We start from the raw sequence: 18549 nt of genomic DNA, 5'->3' as shown, positions 1-18549 counted from the left end.
ATAAAAGCCCCTTTATTAGAATAGCACAGGCAAAGAACCACTAGGGTATTTCTGCTTTGTCCAGCTGCAGAAAGCTCAACATCACCTGGAATTCCCAGCACATTTTCTAAATCCAAGCCAGCACCAAAGCCTGGTTTTGATTTTGAAGTGAGAAATACCCTCATACTCAACATATCATGGGGAGATTGAAGCAAGCTCTACTCTGTACTGGCTATGATATGGACCAGTCCAGCTGGAAACCATGCAAAGGGAGCTCCTTGCTATTTCAACTATCAGAACTACACCTACAGCAAGTAGTGGCACACTCAGCACACACTGCCAGCTGCTGCTGGGCATGGGAGCCCTTTTGCTAGAATGTGACATTTTGGGGTTTATTGTCTGATTAGGAAACTGGAAATAGCTTACCTGCTTGTACTCATCAGAGTAAGAAAGAGACAGATTGCTAATATGAGAAACATTATAAAGAAAAGCCTTATACATGTAGCATTTTTTGTTATCAAAAGTTCTTCTAAAAAACAAGAATAATACCTACCTTGATGTTCATTCACTACATGGGCTACCAGATAAGAACTTTTATATCACAATTGCTGCACCTGCTTTTAATTATTAAAAAGTTTCTTTATACTTTCATAGCACATTACTCACTGGTAGAGGACTTGCCAATTCAGCCCTGTAATATTACCAGTAAATTTGGTAGACTTTCTACACTCTGATTCATTCTGTATCTTGCTCATTTCTGCAATGCTGAGTGGACCAAGCAGTATTTTCAAGCCTGTCAACTGCCAGGTTCTTAATGCCCAGGATGAGTAGTATCTGAAACAAACACAGTAATTGCACACTTGTGTTCTGCCCCAATTTTACAAAACATTTTTTCAAACTCAACTTGCCTCACTTGGCAAGAGTACAAGCACTGCTGTCCTGGTAAGAAGAGGGTCATTTATCATCATATAATGGTTTGGGTTGGGAGGGACCTTACAGACCATCCAGTTCCAGCCCTCTGCCATGGGCAGGGACACCTTCCATTAGATCAGGTTGCTCAGAGCTCCATCCAACCTGGCCTTGAACACTTCTAGGGATGAAGCATCCACAGCTTTTTTGAGCAACCTGTTCCAGTGCCTCATGACCCCCACTGTCAATAATTTCTTCCCATTATCTAACCTAACTCTACTCTCAGTTTAAAGCCACTGTGATGCATTTCTCAAAGATGTCTCCTTCCTCAGGACTTTTGAAAAGGCAGAAATTTCAAATTGTCTCAAGCCACCACTAAACAGAATAGTTTGTTTTCTTGATGTGTTAAAAAAAATAGGCATCATTCCTAATAGGAGCTCTCACTGCAATAATATAAATATTCAGATAATTTCTGAACTTAACACTGCAACACCAAAGCAACCACATGAATACACTGTTTCTTTCATGAAAAAGAAAGCCCATTTGTGCATTTCAAACAATGGAAAAGCTTTGTCAATGAAACTGGCCTTTGGAAGAAACATACATAACTTAACACCAGGAGTTAACCCCCTGTTTTGAGCACAACTCCCTTTCTAAAGAACACTTGGTTTGGGTTTTGCTGGTTTTTATTTCAGTCATCTACTTGAAAATGAAACAAATGTACCATTGGTGCCCTAGGAAGTTAATATGTATAACAAAGACTCTATTTAAGTTGTCTTACAGGGCCATTCAGAAAGAACACTAGAATTTAACATAAAAAGTATCAGCTCCTTCTGCAAGAGCAAAATATAACTAGATCATTACAAATAGAAACACTAACATTTTCTACATAAACCCCAGACACATGGAAAACAGCTCCGGGAAGTGAGCTGCTAAGCTCATGATTCACTGGTTGTAGTCAGCATGGATTCAGCAAGGGGAAGTCAGACTTTAGCAACCCTCTGCACTGAAATGACTGCCAGGATCTGAAGGGAGAGCAGCAGATGCTGCCTGCCGAGACCTCTGCGAGGGCTGTGACACTCCCCCAAAAGATCCTGGTTAATGATGATGGGCAGAGCATGCCCTCAGCAAGGCTGCAGGTGACACAAAACTGGGAGTGGCTGATACACTTGTGGGTCTTGCTGCCATCCATAGGGATCTCTGCAGGCTGGGGATATGAGTTGTAGAGGAACAGTCCCATACACTGATACATACACAGTGATAACACCCTGGGGCCATCTAGATGGAATAACCCCTTTGCAGAGAAGGCTCTGGGATCCTGGAGTTGAACAGGAGCCAGCAGTGTGCCCCAGACCAGGTTGATGGCAGGGGCAGCACCAGCAGGATGACAGAGGTGATCCTTCCCATTACTTATAGGAGCAGTGCCCAGTTCTGGGCACCCCAGCATCCAGTGTGAGACACACAGACATAACTGGCAGTCCAACTAAAAGCCACAAAGGCATTCAGGGACTGCAGCACCTCTCTTACGAGGACAGGATGAGGCAGCAGGAACTGTTTAGCCAGAAGAAAGCTCAGGGAGACTCTTATGAACACTTATCATCATCTGAAGTGGGGGTGCAAAGATGGAGCCAGGCTCTTGTCAGTGATGCCCAGTGACAGGACAAGAGGGAGTGGGCACACACTGGAACCCACAAGGTTCCATCTGAGCACAAGAACATACTTTTACTGTGAGGCTGACTGAGAACTGCAGCAGGTGGCCCAGGGAGAGAGTGTCCTTCCTTGGAGATCCAAAACCATCTGGACATTTTTCTGGCCAACAAGACCTAGACAGGATGGCTGGAGCAGGGGGCTTGGACAACATGACTTCCAGAGGTCCCTCTCAACCTCAACCAGCCTCTGAGTCTGTGAATAAACAAATACACGGAAGTTTTGGAAAAATGGCAAATTTATTTTTTTTTAAATATAAAAAGATCATGGACTGCATAGAAGTATGACTTCAGTCTTCTGAAAATGTTACTCAGCATTCATTCACACTTGGAAAGTCCCAGTAATATGGCAGGACACAAAACAGACTAACAGTTGCCTACAATGTATGCATTTGCATTCAATTTGAGTTAATCTGCATAACAATATTTTAAAATAAATCAAATGCACTTATCCAAACAAAGTCTGATTCAAAGTAGATTTTAAGTATATAAAAAATACAAATAAAGTCTTCAAAACTTTAATTCTTTGGATAAAACAATTTTTCAATTATTTAAAGATAAGTTACCTCTATAGTAGTAAGAAATGTAAACATCAGATACCGTGATAAAAATCATAAGGAATAACAGCTTTGTCATAAAGTGCTGGAATAAGCTATCAGTTTTATTTTCCAGATGCTAAAAAATAATTGTAATTTCAATTCAGGAATATTTTGAAGAATTTTAAATTATAACAATTTTTTAAAACATTCTTCTTTACCTTTATCTACACAGCTTTTTGGCATTTTCTTCTTTATCTCAAGTAAACTTTAACTTCTACATATATATCAAAAAAATCTGTGGTTTTAACTTACCCAGTTCAAACTGGAATCCATGATGGTGGAAAAAAATCAAAAGGTCAGGTAAGACTCAGCTGGGAAAAGCCAGGGACTTTGAAAAGTAAGGGTGTAAAGTACCTGAGCACAATCCAACAGCTGCCTCCTCCTGCAAAGTAATTCTGTAATTATATATACAATCAGTACCACTGAAAAAAGCTCCATGAGAATTCATACACAGGGGAGACTGTGTGGTTCCCTCACACCCAGCTATCAGGGCTTTGTCTCTGCTGAACAAACCCATTACTTCATTTCACATGAAATTAAGGCTTGGAGAACTATTCCTACTGACAAACACAAGCTGAAAAGTTTTACATGCCTTACACCTCTGCTTTCCACTTGTCCACATAAGCATTCCCCCAAACCAAGATATCAATCCTGAATCACCCCATGTGTAACGGTGACACCTTATATTGGAATCTGTTTGGGAAAAACCTGCTCTTTCCTTGTGTGAAGAAAGATAAAACATAACCTTTTACCACCTATCAGGTTCACCTCTCAATCATATTCCAAAATGCCAATCTGCCTGACTACTGAAAAATCCACAGGCACACTTGAAAAGGATTATCAGATTGTGGTATTTTATTACAGAAAACAAATCCAATTTAAAGACAATTAAATTTAAGCTTTGAAAAGTGGAAAATCCCAAAATATTTCAAAGTGGCATTTGCTTTCAAAATATCTACGTGAGTTTTAATAAATTCACTGCCCAAAAGGCTCCCAGCGTCTGATATGATTAAGGGGCTTATTTTATGAATATTAGTTTCAGGCTGTTAAGGCACAACTGGCATTTGCTCTAAGACAAAACTTGACACAGGCATTATTACCTTAGAGCCAGAAACAAGTGGAAGTGGAAGGCACAGAACTTTAAAAAAATACCACTAACCAAACCAATTTTAAAGGCTTAAAACATTATTAGGTAGTTTGTCTTTAAATACTAACACACTGCAGTCCATTTCTCAGAGCAGGCATGAAGCTGAGTAATTATGGGCAACACTAATTGACAGCAAGATGCACTTCTACATTAGAGGGGCACAGAGAAAAGTTGTTCATTGCAGTTTCACTGGCAAAAATGGTTATTTTCAGTTTACTCAGTTTCACTCCTTTTAGGCTTTGTGTTTTGGGGCTTGTTTGTGTGGGGTTTTTGAGGGGGGATTGTTTTGGGTTTTTTTTTTTTAACATAAGGAAAAATCAGTACAGATAGATTATACTATTTCAAAAGTTTGATAAAAACAAACCACCAAGTTCAAATATTCACATCAGCATAGGAACCTCATCTTCAAACGTAATTTATGGTAAGAAGCCAAGATCCACAAGCACTGACAATACACCTGTTTTCTATACCAAGTGTTGCAGAGATGCAACACAGCGTAACCACATAGAATATGCATGATAATGCCCAAGTAGACCAGATCTATAAGGTAGAACTACTAGTGATGCTAGAGGGAAAACAGGTTTCCAAATGGCCCCAACAGATGTACCATAGTTCCAAAACATACCAAATTTAGCCTCTATTTAAAGTGGTGAGAACGGTAGCAAGCAACTCCAATAAACCAGCAAGATTCAGCCTCCCTTCTTCCCTTCCCAATTTCTTACTAAGGGTAGTCCTAAAAGCATGCATGTGTTCAACTACTGTTTGGCAAAGACTACATTTAAACTCACTTGCAGGTTTCAGTTTGTTTGCTCTAGCATCATCTTTTGACTAGAACTTGAAAAGTGCAAAAATATTTAATTATATCTTCTTAAAAAAAATAATTCATTTTATTGGCACAACTCCAATTCCTCAGGAGTTAAATCCACTGCCAGCAATGGATAGAAAAGGAGGCACCAGTATAAAAGAATCAAAGTGCATTTCCAGTTTGCCAATGCTGCATGAATTGGCAAGCCAGAACCTTTCTTTCACCACTGGAACAGACTATGCTGAATGCATTTCATGAAAAGTCTGTATCACACATCAACACACAAAGTCTGTCACGAAGTCTTGGGGATACTGCAAAGAATCATCAAAGCGGAAGCGTTTGGAGAGCGTACTGCTGTCCTCTGGAATGTTCTCCTTGTCCTCCTTGTCGCTGCAGCTACCACTGCAGCTGGATTTTACACTCCGCTCTTCTGAGCACTTTGTGGTGTGTCCTGGCAGCTGAGAGGAGCAGCAAGTTTCTTCAGGGCTGCACAGGAGTGTGAGCTCTCCTTGCTGCAACCACAAATGGGAGAGACAGTCCGCTGCAGTGGGCCTGTCCCTTCGGAAGGAGAAAGGGAAAGGTGCTAAAGTTAATTTCACCAGTACTAAAAATCTAAAATAGCTCTGATTCTAAAAATCCCAAGCAAAATTGACACTGAAGAGTCAATATTGGTGTGTTTTCACTCCTACCTCAGCTGCTACAAGTATTGGGTACATGCACCTAAATTTAGTTGATGGATTACCCTAAAGCTGGTAAGCTTTCATCAGAACAAGGAATAAAATTCCTGGGAATGTTTTCAACACAGTCCCTTGGAATGTTTTCAACATGGTACACATAAATGGGCACTTGTTTTTGCTTTTCAAGTCATATGTTTTATACAGACCATAAATAGTGAGCCTCATGAATTATTCAGTCATTATGCTTTCAAGGATAGCCAAATTAACAGGATGTCATCAACTCTGACATTTTCTATTGTTTTACTCTTGCAATTCATCTAGCATAAACCCTTCAAATTGTAGATCCTACCAAATAAATCAGACTTAGAAAATTGCTCCTCTGGATAACCTAGTACAGTGCTACTGCAAGTTTTAATTGTGTTCTGCATTGTTAACTTCCACAGAACTTGGCAGAAAACTGGCTCCAAGGCAATAGAGCCCACTACTTGTCCTTAACTCTGCCAGAACATGGGAATATTTTTCACTCAGAAAAGTGTAACTTTACAGAGTTAAACTCTGTTTAAGAGTTTTCCTCTTAAAATTCAAGGAGGTGTAGTCATCAAGAGTCGGAATGGGGAGAAAAAAAAAAGGCAGCTTATTGAGGATATAATGAAGATTCTCTAGATGCCCAGGAGAAAGTGAGTAGTAATGGTGACAGAATGTCAAATACCCCACAGGTACACACTAAGAGTTATCAATGCAGGTTCTTCATCATTGATTCCTTTTTTCTAGGTGCTCCACAAATATGAAACATAAGATTCCCTCATGATACTGGTGTTTTGTGAATCATTTCAGATCCTGACAAACCATGTATGTGAGATGTTAAGACAGGAAGGACTCTTCAGACATGCTTTATAGGGAGGCCTCAGAGCAGCCACTTCCCAGGAATCACCTCCTATCCAAGAGCCTCTCTCAGCCAGGCAGGCTCACTTCTGCCTGCTGGAGGTTCTCTGAAGCTGACAAGGATTACTGTCTCACCTCACTGGTGGCAATATCTAGCACTGCAATCAATAATACCTGACCAGCTCACTTCTCAAAGTCCAGCTGCTTTGCAAGGTCTTGATTAGAGTCTGAACTGAAGAATGCAGAGTTAAGGGAGTGTGCCTTACAAACAAAAAAAAATTTCACTTTGGATTGAGAACATTTTTAGAAGACTGAACAAGGCAAAGCACTGCCAAGTATAAATATATAATAAGAGATGTATTTAAGTAAAAAGATAAAGGTAAATCAGGAAACAAGAAAGCACTGCAAAGAGCACTGCCTTTCCAAACTACAATAATTATAGAAAAGAATGTGATTTTTCCAGAGTATGCTTTAATAAAATCTTAAAACATCTGTCATCTGAATGAAAACATAAATAAACTCAAACTAAAAAAACTCAAAGAACAAGCCTGACTAACAATAATGTTATCTGTAAAAATAATAAAAATAATATCTGACAATTTTAGCCAGCCGTTGAATGCAAGATTCACACTTTATGGAAAAGCATGAACCTGCACTTTTAAATATCCAGTTGAAAATACCAATGCATTGTGAAATATCCAGCTGATCTTATCAGTGACATTAAGCACATAAACTAACATTCACCTTTTCTAGGTGCTCCACAAATTTAGGGTTCTTGCCAGGAGGAGTTTGCTACTTACTCTGGATTTTTTATGAGAAGTTTTTGAATGAAGTCTTTTGCAGGCTGTGAAACTGATGAAAATGTTTCTTCTGAATAATCCACGTTAACTTGAGATATATTAAGGTAAGTTTCTTGAACATCAGCTCCCACAAACGGAGATTCTTGTGTCAACAGCATGTATGAGATGACACCGATGTTCCTGAGATAAGAACACAATGTATAAACCTACTAGAGACCAAAATATATAAACCTACTAGAGAACTTAAGCAATACATCTTGCATATGTTTACTGTGCTACAGATCAAACTTCCTGACATATCCCACACTCAGAATTATAGCAAACATGCTACACCTCAATTTTATGTGATTCAAGCATGACTGCACATACACACACAAGGAAAGGTATGTGTGTATACATCTCAATGAAAGGATTGTTGAAAATTGTTTAATTTCAATATACCCTTTTCTTCCTACTGAGATTGTTAGGAAAAGGAAATACCACTTTTACACAGCCCACTCTTGGGCAGTTCTGGGTAACAGAGCTGCAAAAAAGACATTCTAATCTGCATGCAAATAAAACCCATCCTTCACTGTAATTCTGGATGACAGAGCAAAGACTTTTAATCAACCTCTGTGTACATTTGACACCTGAGTTGTGTTACAATCTCTTCTAGATGAGATGTTTCTCCCAAGAACATGAGCACCACATCATGCAATCTATTATAAATCTTAAGATGGTTTCTTGATGCATAATAAAAACATATCTGTGGTCTATCTGATAGATCAAAATTTAGCACTCGTTGCAGTGTGGAAATATGCAGCTGCTGGGTTTGTCATTGTGAGCAGAGTGTCAATAGGGTTTTTTTATGTTTTCCCACAATAGCAGGCAAATAACACATGATTAAAAAAACATTAATGAACAGATTTAGTTACTATTATGAGTTGAGGATTTCAAAGGAGCAATTAGCAACTTTCAACAGTGAATTTTAATTAAGATGCTGGAGTTCATGTTTTAAAGGAAATATTTCAAAGCTAGTCTTTAATATAGTTCATAAAATTAAAAAGCCACAAAAAGTTGTGGGTCAGTTCAAGGTACCTGTCATTTTTTATGATTCATTCTGCAGATATTTCTCTAAAAATAAAAAGTAGGAAGTTTACATCCTTCTTTTCATTTGTATAAAAAATATTTAACGATGTAGAAGTGGGGAGGGAAGTATCCTAGAGTAGCTAATACCTGAAGCATGTCATCCAGGAGTAAGTAATACCTAAAGTATGTTATCCAGCCACTGTTATTATTCCCTCAGAACAAACACCTATTCTCTACAGGCTCAGAAGCCACCTGCATTCCCCACTAAGTGTGCAACAGACCCATAAACTCCTGCAAGCCCCGAGTTATATCCTGAGGGCTGCTTCTCCTCCCCTCCTTCCCTCCCTCTTTCAGCCAGCCCACCAACAGAAGAGGATTCTTGGAAGCCAGATGAAATTGAATCAGGCCCTTAGATTGTTAAGGGGTCAGTAAAATGAAGATAAAACCTACCACATGTCTGTAGCTGTGGTAATGGGATCATAGTTCAGGATTTCTGGAGCTAAGGAGATGGAAAGAAGAAAAATGCTTTAATAAATATGTTATTCAAATGGCCTTGAATCATACACTACATTTCTGGCATTCTTTTGCCAACCATTATTGAGATACTCAACATGTAGTTTCAATAATTACGTTTATTATTTCCAAGCCATAAGGGTGGCAAACAAGTTGTTTCCGTTTGCCTAGACATGGATGTTTATTTGGTTCACACCAAAGTGGCTGTACACAGCCTGAAGTTTATCCAGGTTCCAAAATGGGTTCCAATCAGATGCATGCACGTCAATTTTTCTCCTAAGAGGTTTTGAATTATACAGCTTTTTAAGGGGAAGGTATAAACCCTTCAGCATGTTAAAACTGCAAAACAAGATGACCAAGCCAATTTTAAGATCAGTGGCTGTTAGCATAGGCTAGGTAGCAAGTTACTCACTGCAGAATGAAGTGCTCTTAACATTGAGTGTTGGCAAATCATGAAGGAAACTTGTCCCTCGGAGAAGGGCAAGTGTTAACAGCAATCTTTCCCTTTCCAAGGAGTATTTTAATCTCATTAAATCATCATATTGAATAACATTGAAGATGTTACATTAATTCAAAGAACATTTTTTTTTGTGCATGCTAATGTTGTATTTCAATTCTAATTGGAACAATTTAATAGCCTGTATCCCAGCAAATACTATGGTATAAAATCAAGAGATGCACTTATTGATAGAATTTGGGATTTTTTGGTGCAAATATTTGTTGACTGCTCTTAAAAAAGAACAGTTCAAAACATGTTGTCTTGTCCTGTGACCTTCTTTATCAGATATTAAGCTGCTAAGTGTGCTATGTGAACTGTTCCTGTTTCCTCAAAAGCCCACACAGATGTTGTGAAGTAGCCCTCCCCTACCGAGATACTCTGTTGTTCCCATGATCTGCCGCAGTTCATTGGAATTCTCAAGCTTCCGGGACATCCCAAAATCTACAATTTTTACATCACCAAGAGGATTGAGACTGCTCAGCAAAATATTTTGAGGCTAGAATAGAAAATATTGCATTTGTAATTAATAAAATACAATCTGAAAAAAAGCCTAATGTACTAAATAACATTTCATCTTCTATTTTGCAATCATTATTGCTAAATATTTATTATACTTTAAAAATATTTAATCTCTATCCTTTTAATCTCATTTTAATATAATTTAATCTCCTTTTTTGTCATCTTTTTATGTATTTACCAAATGACTTCAATGAGTATAATAAACTGAAAATAAAATGCTAACACAAAGCCTGCTGCAGCCTCACCTTTAAATCAAGATGAACAATATTGTTTTCATGCAAGCAGCAAAGTCCTTCAAGTATTTGCCTGATAAGCCTTACAATATCCCTTTCACCAATTCTGTCATCCAGATCTGGGACACACAAGTCAAATATTTCTCCTCCAGCAGCACTGAAACACATTAAAGAACACCTATGTATTAAGTTTATATTTTGAAGCTTAAGTGAGGAAAAATGTTTTCAATAGCACATATTCATCTAACATATATCTGTAATATCAGAGGGGCCGGGAATATTTTTTTTACACATTTACACTAAAACACTTAATATAAACACTTAGAAAAGGGAAAAAAAAATCTGATTATGATTTTTCTTTCCCTATAGCCTCTAAAAGCAGTTGAGACAGAAAGAAGTTCCTTTGACTGGTACCCTCATAATTCTCTGGTTGGTCCCCTCAAGCAAGTTGGAAGATGCCTTCCAGAAGTTGAGTTCTATCATCACTCCCTAATCAAAGAAGCCTTTCTTTTCAAGTCAAATCTAAAATTTCTTCCATGAGACCAGTTCATAAATAATGCAGAGCAGTGTAAAGCAGCATGGAAATATCTGTGTTCCTGTGGTTTATGAGTTATTCCTACACTTGGCTGCAGTGTCAGCTGTCTCCTTTCAGGCTGGGTTTGAGATCATTACTCAGCCTGCTCTGAGTGCCTGAAGTTTCCCTCAAAGATGAAAGGCTTCCTCAAAACTACAGATCACTGAGGCTAAACTTCATTGCTAACAAAATAAGAGTCTATTAAGAAGTCAGACAACGGACAAAAGGAATGAACACAGCCACAAACCTGCTGAGGTTACGGGAGGTGGCAGTAATGCCCCCCCTAGGTGACTTTATGACAACGTGGACATGAGGGGATGGGCAGAGGACGCCATGAATTTCAGCTCTCACAAGGTTGTCAGCTCCCACAGTATTCCTGTGTTCAAGTTACATTACACCCATATTCGATGGTGGGCACCCAGATGGGCAAAGAGCTGAAAGCTCTGCACTAAAGGATTTGCACAAAAATCCTTAGAACAGCAAATAATATGTTAGGGGTCATCTAGTTCCAGGGGAAAAAGGCTTTTTAACACGGAATCTAGCTAAATGCCTTCAAGTTTTCCAAATGATATATCATGGTGTATGGAGACCACCATTAACAGCACTTCAAATACTTTGTACACAAAACTTAAAGCTTAGAAAAAATTCATTTCACAGGCTGTATTTTTCTTCCTTACATTCCACACAAAAAATTTACACATAAAACAAATATGATAGATAATTCAAATTCAATTCCCAAATTAAACTAATTTTTTCAGGGCTAATAACATTTGGGGACATGTGTAAAAAATATGGGAATCTTTTAGGAAACTGCTCCAAAAGTCAGTTTTAAAATAACAAAACTACTAAATTCAGGAGTTCAAAACAAACAAACTGTAAGTCTTCAGTCACCAAAAGTGCTAACTTGAAGTTCACAGGCATGGATATGCTCAACCTCTTTGAAATATGTGTACTTGGTATCAGTGACTTTTTTTTTTTGGTGATTTAAGTTGCATCAAAGCACTCAGGACCTTCTATGGTATTCCAAGAACATTTCCAGTCACCTTGCCTGAAACATTCTTAAAGGAAAAAAATATAAAGTATACTATAATGAAAGATTAGCATAATGTTTACAGGGTACTGTTGCAATTCTTCTGGACATTCAGGCAATTCATGCAAAAAAATTAATACATTGAAAGATTTTTTTTCCTACAGACATGGAATATGTGATGAAGATATACTTACTATTCCAACACTAAGATGATTTCATTTGCTGTTTCATAGACCTCATGGAGATTAACTATGCGAGGATTGGATTTCATTAACTCAAGGACAGCAATTTCATGCAGAATCTCTGCTCTGCAGTCTTGACCTCGTCTTCTTTTCTTTAAGAATTTAGCTGCATACTCTTGGCCTGTGGATTTAGCTACACATTTTCTAACCACAGCACATCTTCCTCTACAAAATAAAATGGAAAGCATTGAGATGCAGGAAATCACAAGTGTATAAATTAATATCAGAAATAAGAAGACAGAAAATAATTGGAAACAAACAAAAAAATGTATTGGGAAATGCCATGCTTGGCCTGCTCTTGCACTGTTTCCTGAACATTCACTTGCAGGCACTGTAGAAGGATACTAAGCTAGATGAAGCTCTGGTGCAACCCAGTAAAATTCCCTTTACACAGCCTAGCTAAACATTAAATCAGAGTATCAAGTTACAGGGACATTCTCATTGTCAGGTCACAGAATAATTCAGTTGGAAAGGATTTCTGGAGGTCTCTAAAAACCTCCTGCTTAAAGCAGGGCCAGCCATGAGGTCTTACCAGGCTGCCCAGAGGTCTGTTCAGGTTGGCAAGATATTAGAATACCCTCAACCTCATTACAACACCTACAGGACAACAACAAAGCAAACCCCTGTGAAATGTAGAGAATGAACAGGGAAAACAAAGCACATTTAAATGTATGGGTGGGGCAGGAGGTTTTCAGTGAAAAAAAAAAAAATAAAATGTAGTCATAAAGAGAATTTCCTTCCACAAACCATGTACTACTGCTACAAAAATCCTAGGTATCTGCAAAATGTTTCAAAACATCTTAATAGGAAAGCACCCACTAGTTAGCATTCTCTTCCTCAATTACAGTTAGACAAAGTGCGCTGCTTTATTTCCTAGCCAGCTGTTTAGGTATGGAAACAAAACCATATTTTGGCAAAGAAATGTTTTTAGAAGAAAACCACATACTGTAGTTAAAACATCAAGCTGATCTTTTAAAAAATTCGGAGGAAAAAATGCACTTTTTTTAAAGCCAAGTTATAAACTCCTGAAAAAAACAATTTCATAACCACTAATATGGCATTCCCAGAAATGCCTGGTTGCATACATGCAATGTGTTCTCAAATGGTACAAGAAGCCTTATTTACAAAAAAACAACTTGAAAGGCTGCAATAAACTGTGAGTAAAGTTCTAAAAACAGTATCAAGCTATGTACAAAGTGCACAATCTACATTTATCTCTTCAAAAAAACCTTGTCTATTTTTTGTTACCACAGCATACTAAGAACAAACACAATGAAACAGGTCAGAACGAGCTGTGCTCTTTAACTAACTCTTTAGCTATCTGAGCTCTGCTCTTTAAACTAAATTAGCTTCTTTAGTAGAAAACACCACATTGCCTTGCAGGCTTTCCTTTTTTTCTGGTGCAAAAATCCCAGTGCTGAAAAGGAACATTACTTGAAAAAAAAAAAAAAAGTGTATTTTTTGAAAAAAATCTAGATTTCAGTATTTAATCAAAACGGGGATGAGCACCTCATGCAAAAAATCAATTTTCATTTGCAAATAATTGTACAAAAGTGCCTAAAATTATTAAATAGTTGAAGATGACTTTGAATCATAGTGCTATAACTTAAAAATAAATTCAACAAAACAGGCCTTCTGTCATCATTTCTTTCAACATCAATTAGTTGTAGATTTTCTCGATCCTCTTTTGAAAAGCAGTAAACTTTAGAAGTGAAAGTTATTTAGTCTGATACATACACACTCTTCACCTTAGCAACTACCTGTAAGCCTGAAACGGCCACGTCCTTTCCCAATTGTTAACCCAGCTCATTACTGCAGAGCATTTGAAGTTACTGAGCTCAATTTCATAATGTACCCAAGCTGAAAACACTCTCCCCTCCAGCTCACATTCTCTTTTTAGCATCACGTCAACCCTGCTAGCCACGAAAGTGTCTCTGAAGTTAACAAAGGGGAACCACTTTAGTTTCATGAGAACTGCAAGATCTTCCCCAGCAGTTTTGGCACATCTTCCTTGCGGCTGCTCTGCGTTTAACAACTTTGAAGGGTCAGTGATATCTCCAGATTTGAGATGTAAGAATTTCCTTCCACTCATTTATTAGCAGTGTTCCAATTAAGGCAAAAATTATGGCAAAAATTAAGACAATAAAGTGTTTTAGAGCTGTGGAAATTGCTCCAGAAACACAAGAAAGTCAGCTCGGAAGTGCTGCACTGACGCAAGTGGAGCAGTTCCCACTCCTTGCCTGTCTAACCATCCCCCTTCACAACCCAGCTCTGCAAGAAAAACTGATTTCAGGATGTTTTCATATCTCAGCTCAGAAACCACAGAAATTTAACTACTTCAAAAGAAGCCAAGCCACGCACACATCAGGGACAGAAGTACTTAAGCCACTAAACAGAACCTAACCTGCCAGCTTCATGAGTCAGTGTCTTAAATACCAAAGGACCCAACAGATAAGGGTGTGGGAGAAAGAAATGGGGCTTGGGAAGCTTAAGCAGAGAACAAGAGAACTATTTACTACATAATCTCAAGAGGAAAAAGAAAATTGCAAGTGAAAATTAAAGCATACTGAATCATTGAGAGAGATTACGAAGAAAAGAGGGATTTTATATCACTTAAAAAGCATTTATACACTTAAAAACATGAAAAAATACACAAGCAGTTAGTCCAGGAGAAATCACAAATATGTTTGTAAAACAGAGCTCTGCTTCTGTTTTCTTTGCATTTTGGCACTTATTTTGTTATGCCTGGTTTTGCATGCACAGAAAAAATTAAAAACTCTGTTCTGGAATTCACACAAAATCTACACTTTTGTTTGCTTTCGACATCATCTCACAAGTATGTAGAGTCTGAAAATCCAGCGTTGGAACAATACCTGAGTTCTAGAGGGTGCTGCATATAAACTGCTTCTGTAGAGCTTAGAATTCAAAAGCAGAGCTGACAAAAGTTAAGAAAAGAAGAAAAGTTATGGGCTGTAATCTGCACTTCTATAAAAATGTACCAGACAAAGCATATGCTAGAAAAAAAAAGGCTGAAGAGCTCACAAACCACATGCAGAAGAGCATATCTGCTAACAAAACGAGCTGTGGGGCAAAGGATCCTTATGCAGCAAGGCACAGCTGTGAGACTGACCCGGCCCACTTCTTCAGGAAGCTGGGAAACACGATCACAGCATCATGTTTGCATGGTTTCACACCCAATTCAAGGAGTATTTTCAAGGCATGAATTAACCCAGTGAGCTCAATACACATATTCACCTGTATGCCTGAAACAGTATCATAAATACCAAGAGTTTGGGTGTTTTGATATTTTATTTCCTATTTTACTGTTACAAACTAGAGCAAGGGAAGCAGGCTGCAAAACTGCTCTGAAACAGCAGCTTGTTTGAAACTCTGTCTAACTGCTTGAGGTTGGAAAAGGGAGAGAAAAGGTCCTTGTTTTCTTCAGAAAACTCACCCAAACACCTGGAACAGCCAACTCAAAATCCTTATTCTTTGTCTTACAGTGTCATCTCTTGTTTAGGCCATGCCCCTGGAATCTATGTGGGCTAGGCAGGGAAACGAAGATAATCCCAAATTTACATGCCTATGAAAACCCTCCAGATCTCTCTGACATGGAAAATGCTGGCAACTTATGCCTCGCTGTCCCTTTTCCTGTTCCCTAAAGAACCCACTGTGAAACAAAGAAGGGGACAGGAAAGGAGAGGTGCATACTTCCTTCTTCATCTCTTACCATAAAGGTTTGCTTCACTTTACAGAGAATTTTCTTGCAGCAGAAATTCCTCTTGCTCAAATAAAATAAATAGGAATAATCTTACCTTCCTAGCTCTTTTGATTCAAGCATATAAAAATTATGGAAGTTTTCTGTCTTGAATGGTGTGTGCAGAGATGTGGCCAACAAGCCAGAAAGGCTTTTATTCTCCAGCTTTCTCCTCGACATTGTCAGGAGCTTTTCTACAAGCCACCTGCTAAAGCAAAACAATTAATAGTTTTGGAAACTCCATAGTAACAGCATGAGAAAGTATACAAATACTACAGATACTACAAATTTAGGGCTATAAAACTATAACAGCCAGAACTTTGTTCAGTAGCAGCCTGAAAACAACACATTTAATCACTAAAAATAAAACCTGAAAGGAATATTAATCAGGACATGCTAATTTAATAATGTAAACACTTGAGATAAGTTGGGGTTTTTTTCTCCCTGGAGCACATCCATAAGATACTAGGGATAAGCTTTAGTTCTAATAAAAATGCTAACAGCTACTTAACTACTAATGAGATGTACCTTTTTTTAATCTTTCTGAAACTCCTCTCTGGATTCTGGCTAACTTCCACACTTTCCTTAAGCTTACACTTTTAACAGATATTCGTTCCTGGGGAAATTTACCAAAACTCTTCCTGTTTGTTAACTGCAGCACGGCAGGAGGACAAAGTGGGGTCCTTTTCCCAGTAGGAATATTCACATTTGTTATTCAGCCCACTCATAGCTCCTCTAAGTTTCCTTTTTGAGGCTGAGCTAATTGTCAGAGAGAAGCATGAATGGACAAGGTCCTCTTTGCAAGTTCAGATCATTTAGAATCAAATGATGTAGTAATCCTGATTAAATTACCTTAATAAACCAGTAAAACAGCACATTATGAAGATACACCCACCCACATAATTTCTACTACAGTGAAAAAAAAAAAAAACCAAAACAACAAAACCAAACCAAATAAAAATACTGGGGTTTGGTATTCACATTTACAGGCCTGAAGCATCTCTTCAGGTGAAATGCAAAAGCAAGTGAGAAAAAGGTTACTGAAGGATACCAGAAGTAGTAATTGATGGCTTCTTTAACTTAAAGAGGTTTACCTTTATTAGTGAAAGGAAAAAAAAAAAAAAAAGGGAAATTACAATTCAGAGACAGCAAACTCACAAAAATACACTTGCAGTTTAAATGGGAGAAATGCACTGTCAGACACTTCTGGGGACACTCAAACTAGTTATGATCCAAATGTAACCCAGTACCCATCCAGCATTGTTCACATTCCCATGTGGGATGGAACATGGATATTCATATTAGAAATATTTTGGATTCAAATCATCATACATAATTTAGCAGGGAAAAGACCCAAACTACACAGTTTAAAAATATCTTCAAAGCATCATCTGATATGCAGGAAATAGCTTCTTTAAGAAATTATGAAAAGGTCACAATACAATCTAATACACAAGTCTTTGACTCACTCTGTAACAAGCAAGCATTCCTCCTCCCACAATTATATGACAGTTTACCATTTAAGAGGACGATTTTGATGTCTGAAATTTTACATGCCTCTCCTTAGGGCTGTACTCACTCGATAACTTTAACCCCTAAACTGTATCTTTCTCCTACTGTACTTCAGCAGAAAACCATTTGTGTTCGATAACTGGCCTCATTAATCGTGAGTTTACTATTATCAGGTTTATTACCATTATCGAGTTTATTACGTAAGCTTTCATTTTACATGGTCGTTCGTACAGAGCAATTATTAAGGAGAGCTTCTGCCTCAGGTTGCCTTGACGTTGCTTTTCTGGTAAAACACCACATCTTCCTTTTTTTAGCTCAGTATAATCAAGAATAGAGAAGAACACATATCCACAGCAGGCAGAAACCCACAGAGAGGCATGGAATCTACTCAGAAGAATGAGGTTCAACTAGCTATGGGGGGAAAAAAAGGCTTCCCACTAAACTAGGGAAGTTTAACCGGGAAAAAAGTCAGCTCCTTTAACCCTTTCTGAAGACGTCGAATCCCCGGGCCGGGCCGGGCCGGGCCGGGAAGATGTCTGGCAGCGGCCGGGCGGGACCCGGCCCCGTACCCACGGGACAGCCTCGGCTCCCCTCACAGGCACCCCCGCGCTGCCGCCGGCGCGACACAGCACCGGGCGGGGAGGCAGCTTCCACCGCACCCAGACAGAGGCTCGGCTCGGCTCGGCTCAGCACCGCAGCCCCCCGGCCGGACACACTCACCGCTGGCCACCGCCCGCCGTCCCTCACAGCGCCGCTCCCGCTCACTCGCCGCCTCTCGGCGTTTGAAAGGCGCAACCCGGGAGGAGCGGCTGCCCCAGCGGAGCGAGCCAGGCCCCGCCCACTCGGCAGAACAGCCAATCCGCTCCCAGCCGCGGCGCCCAGAGGCCCGGCGATTGGCGGGAGCGCCCTCAGCGCGGGCAGCGCCCCCTGCCGGCCGCCCGGCCCCCAGCGGCAGGTGCGGCCCGGCCGTGAGGGAGCGGGGGTGCCGGGGCTCGGGTACTGCGGGGCGGCCGCTCGTGTCCGCACCTCGCGGGGTGTGCGGAGCCGCCGCTTCGGGCCACAAGGCACCGATGGCACGTCCCGATCCCGGAGCTGCGT

At 39.3% G+C, this 18549-nt stretch overlaps 1 protein-coding gene across 3 annotated transcripts; it reads right to left on the bottom strand.

Moving 5' to 3' along the window:
• Positions 1 to 2815: 2815 nt before the first annotated feature.
• STK17B (serine/threonine kinase 17b) lies at positions 2816 to 18251 on the bottom strand. 3 transcript variants are annotated; one of them, XM_005519935.3, is made up of 8 exons: positions 18172 to 18251; positions 15998 to 16147; positions 12135 to 12347; positions 10349 to 10493; positions 9954 to 10080; positions 9023 to 9071; positions 7505 to 7684; positions 2816 to 5703 (listed from the first exon to the last, which is right to left on the bottom strand). In XM_005519935.3, the coding sequence occupies exons 2-8, from the start codon at positions 16117 to 16119 to the stop codon at positions 5421 to 5423; spliced, it is 1119 nt and encodes a 372-aa protein (XP_005519992.2). In that variant the 5' UTR covers positions 16120 to 16147; positions 18172 to 18251; the 3' UTR covers positions 2816 to 5420. The 3 variants fall into 3 exon arrangements, with proteins under 3 accessions (XP_005519992.2, XP_087915169.1, XP_014105097.2); XM_088059043.1 differs by having other exon boundaries at positions 15998 to 16144; positions 18172 to 18232; XM_014249622.2 differs by lacking the exon at positions 18172 to 18251 and adding an exon at positions 15056 to 15117 and having other exon boundaries at positions 15998 to 16128.
• Between the last annotated feature and the right edge of the window lie 298 nt (positions 18252 to 18549).

The sequence above is a fragment of the Pseudopodoces humilis genome, chromosome 8, assembly GCF_049639895.1.
Source record: "Pseudopodoces humilis isolate 2021_Gansu_Grassland_sample_001 chromosome 8, ASM4963989v1, whole genome shotgun sequence".
Taxonomy (NCBI): Eukaryota; Metazoa; Chordata; class Aves; order Passeriformes; family Paridae; genus Pseudopodoces; species Pseudopodoces humilis.
This window is presented reverse-complemented; position numbering and strand designations above follow the sequence as displayed.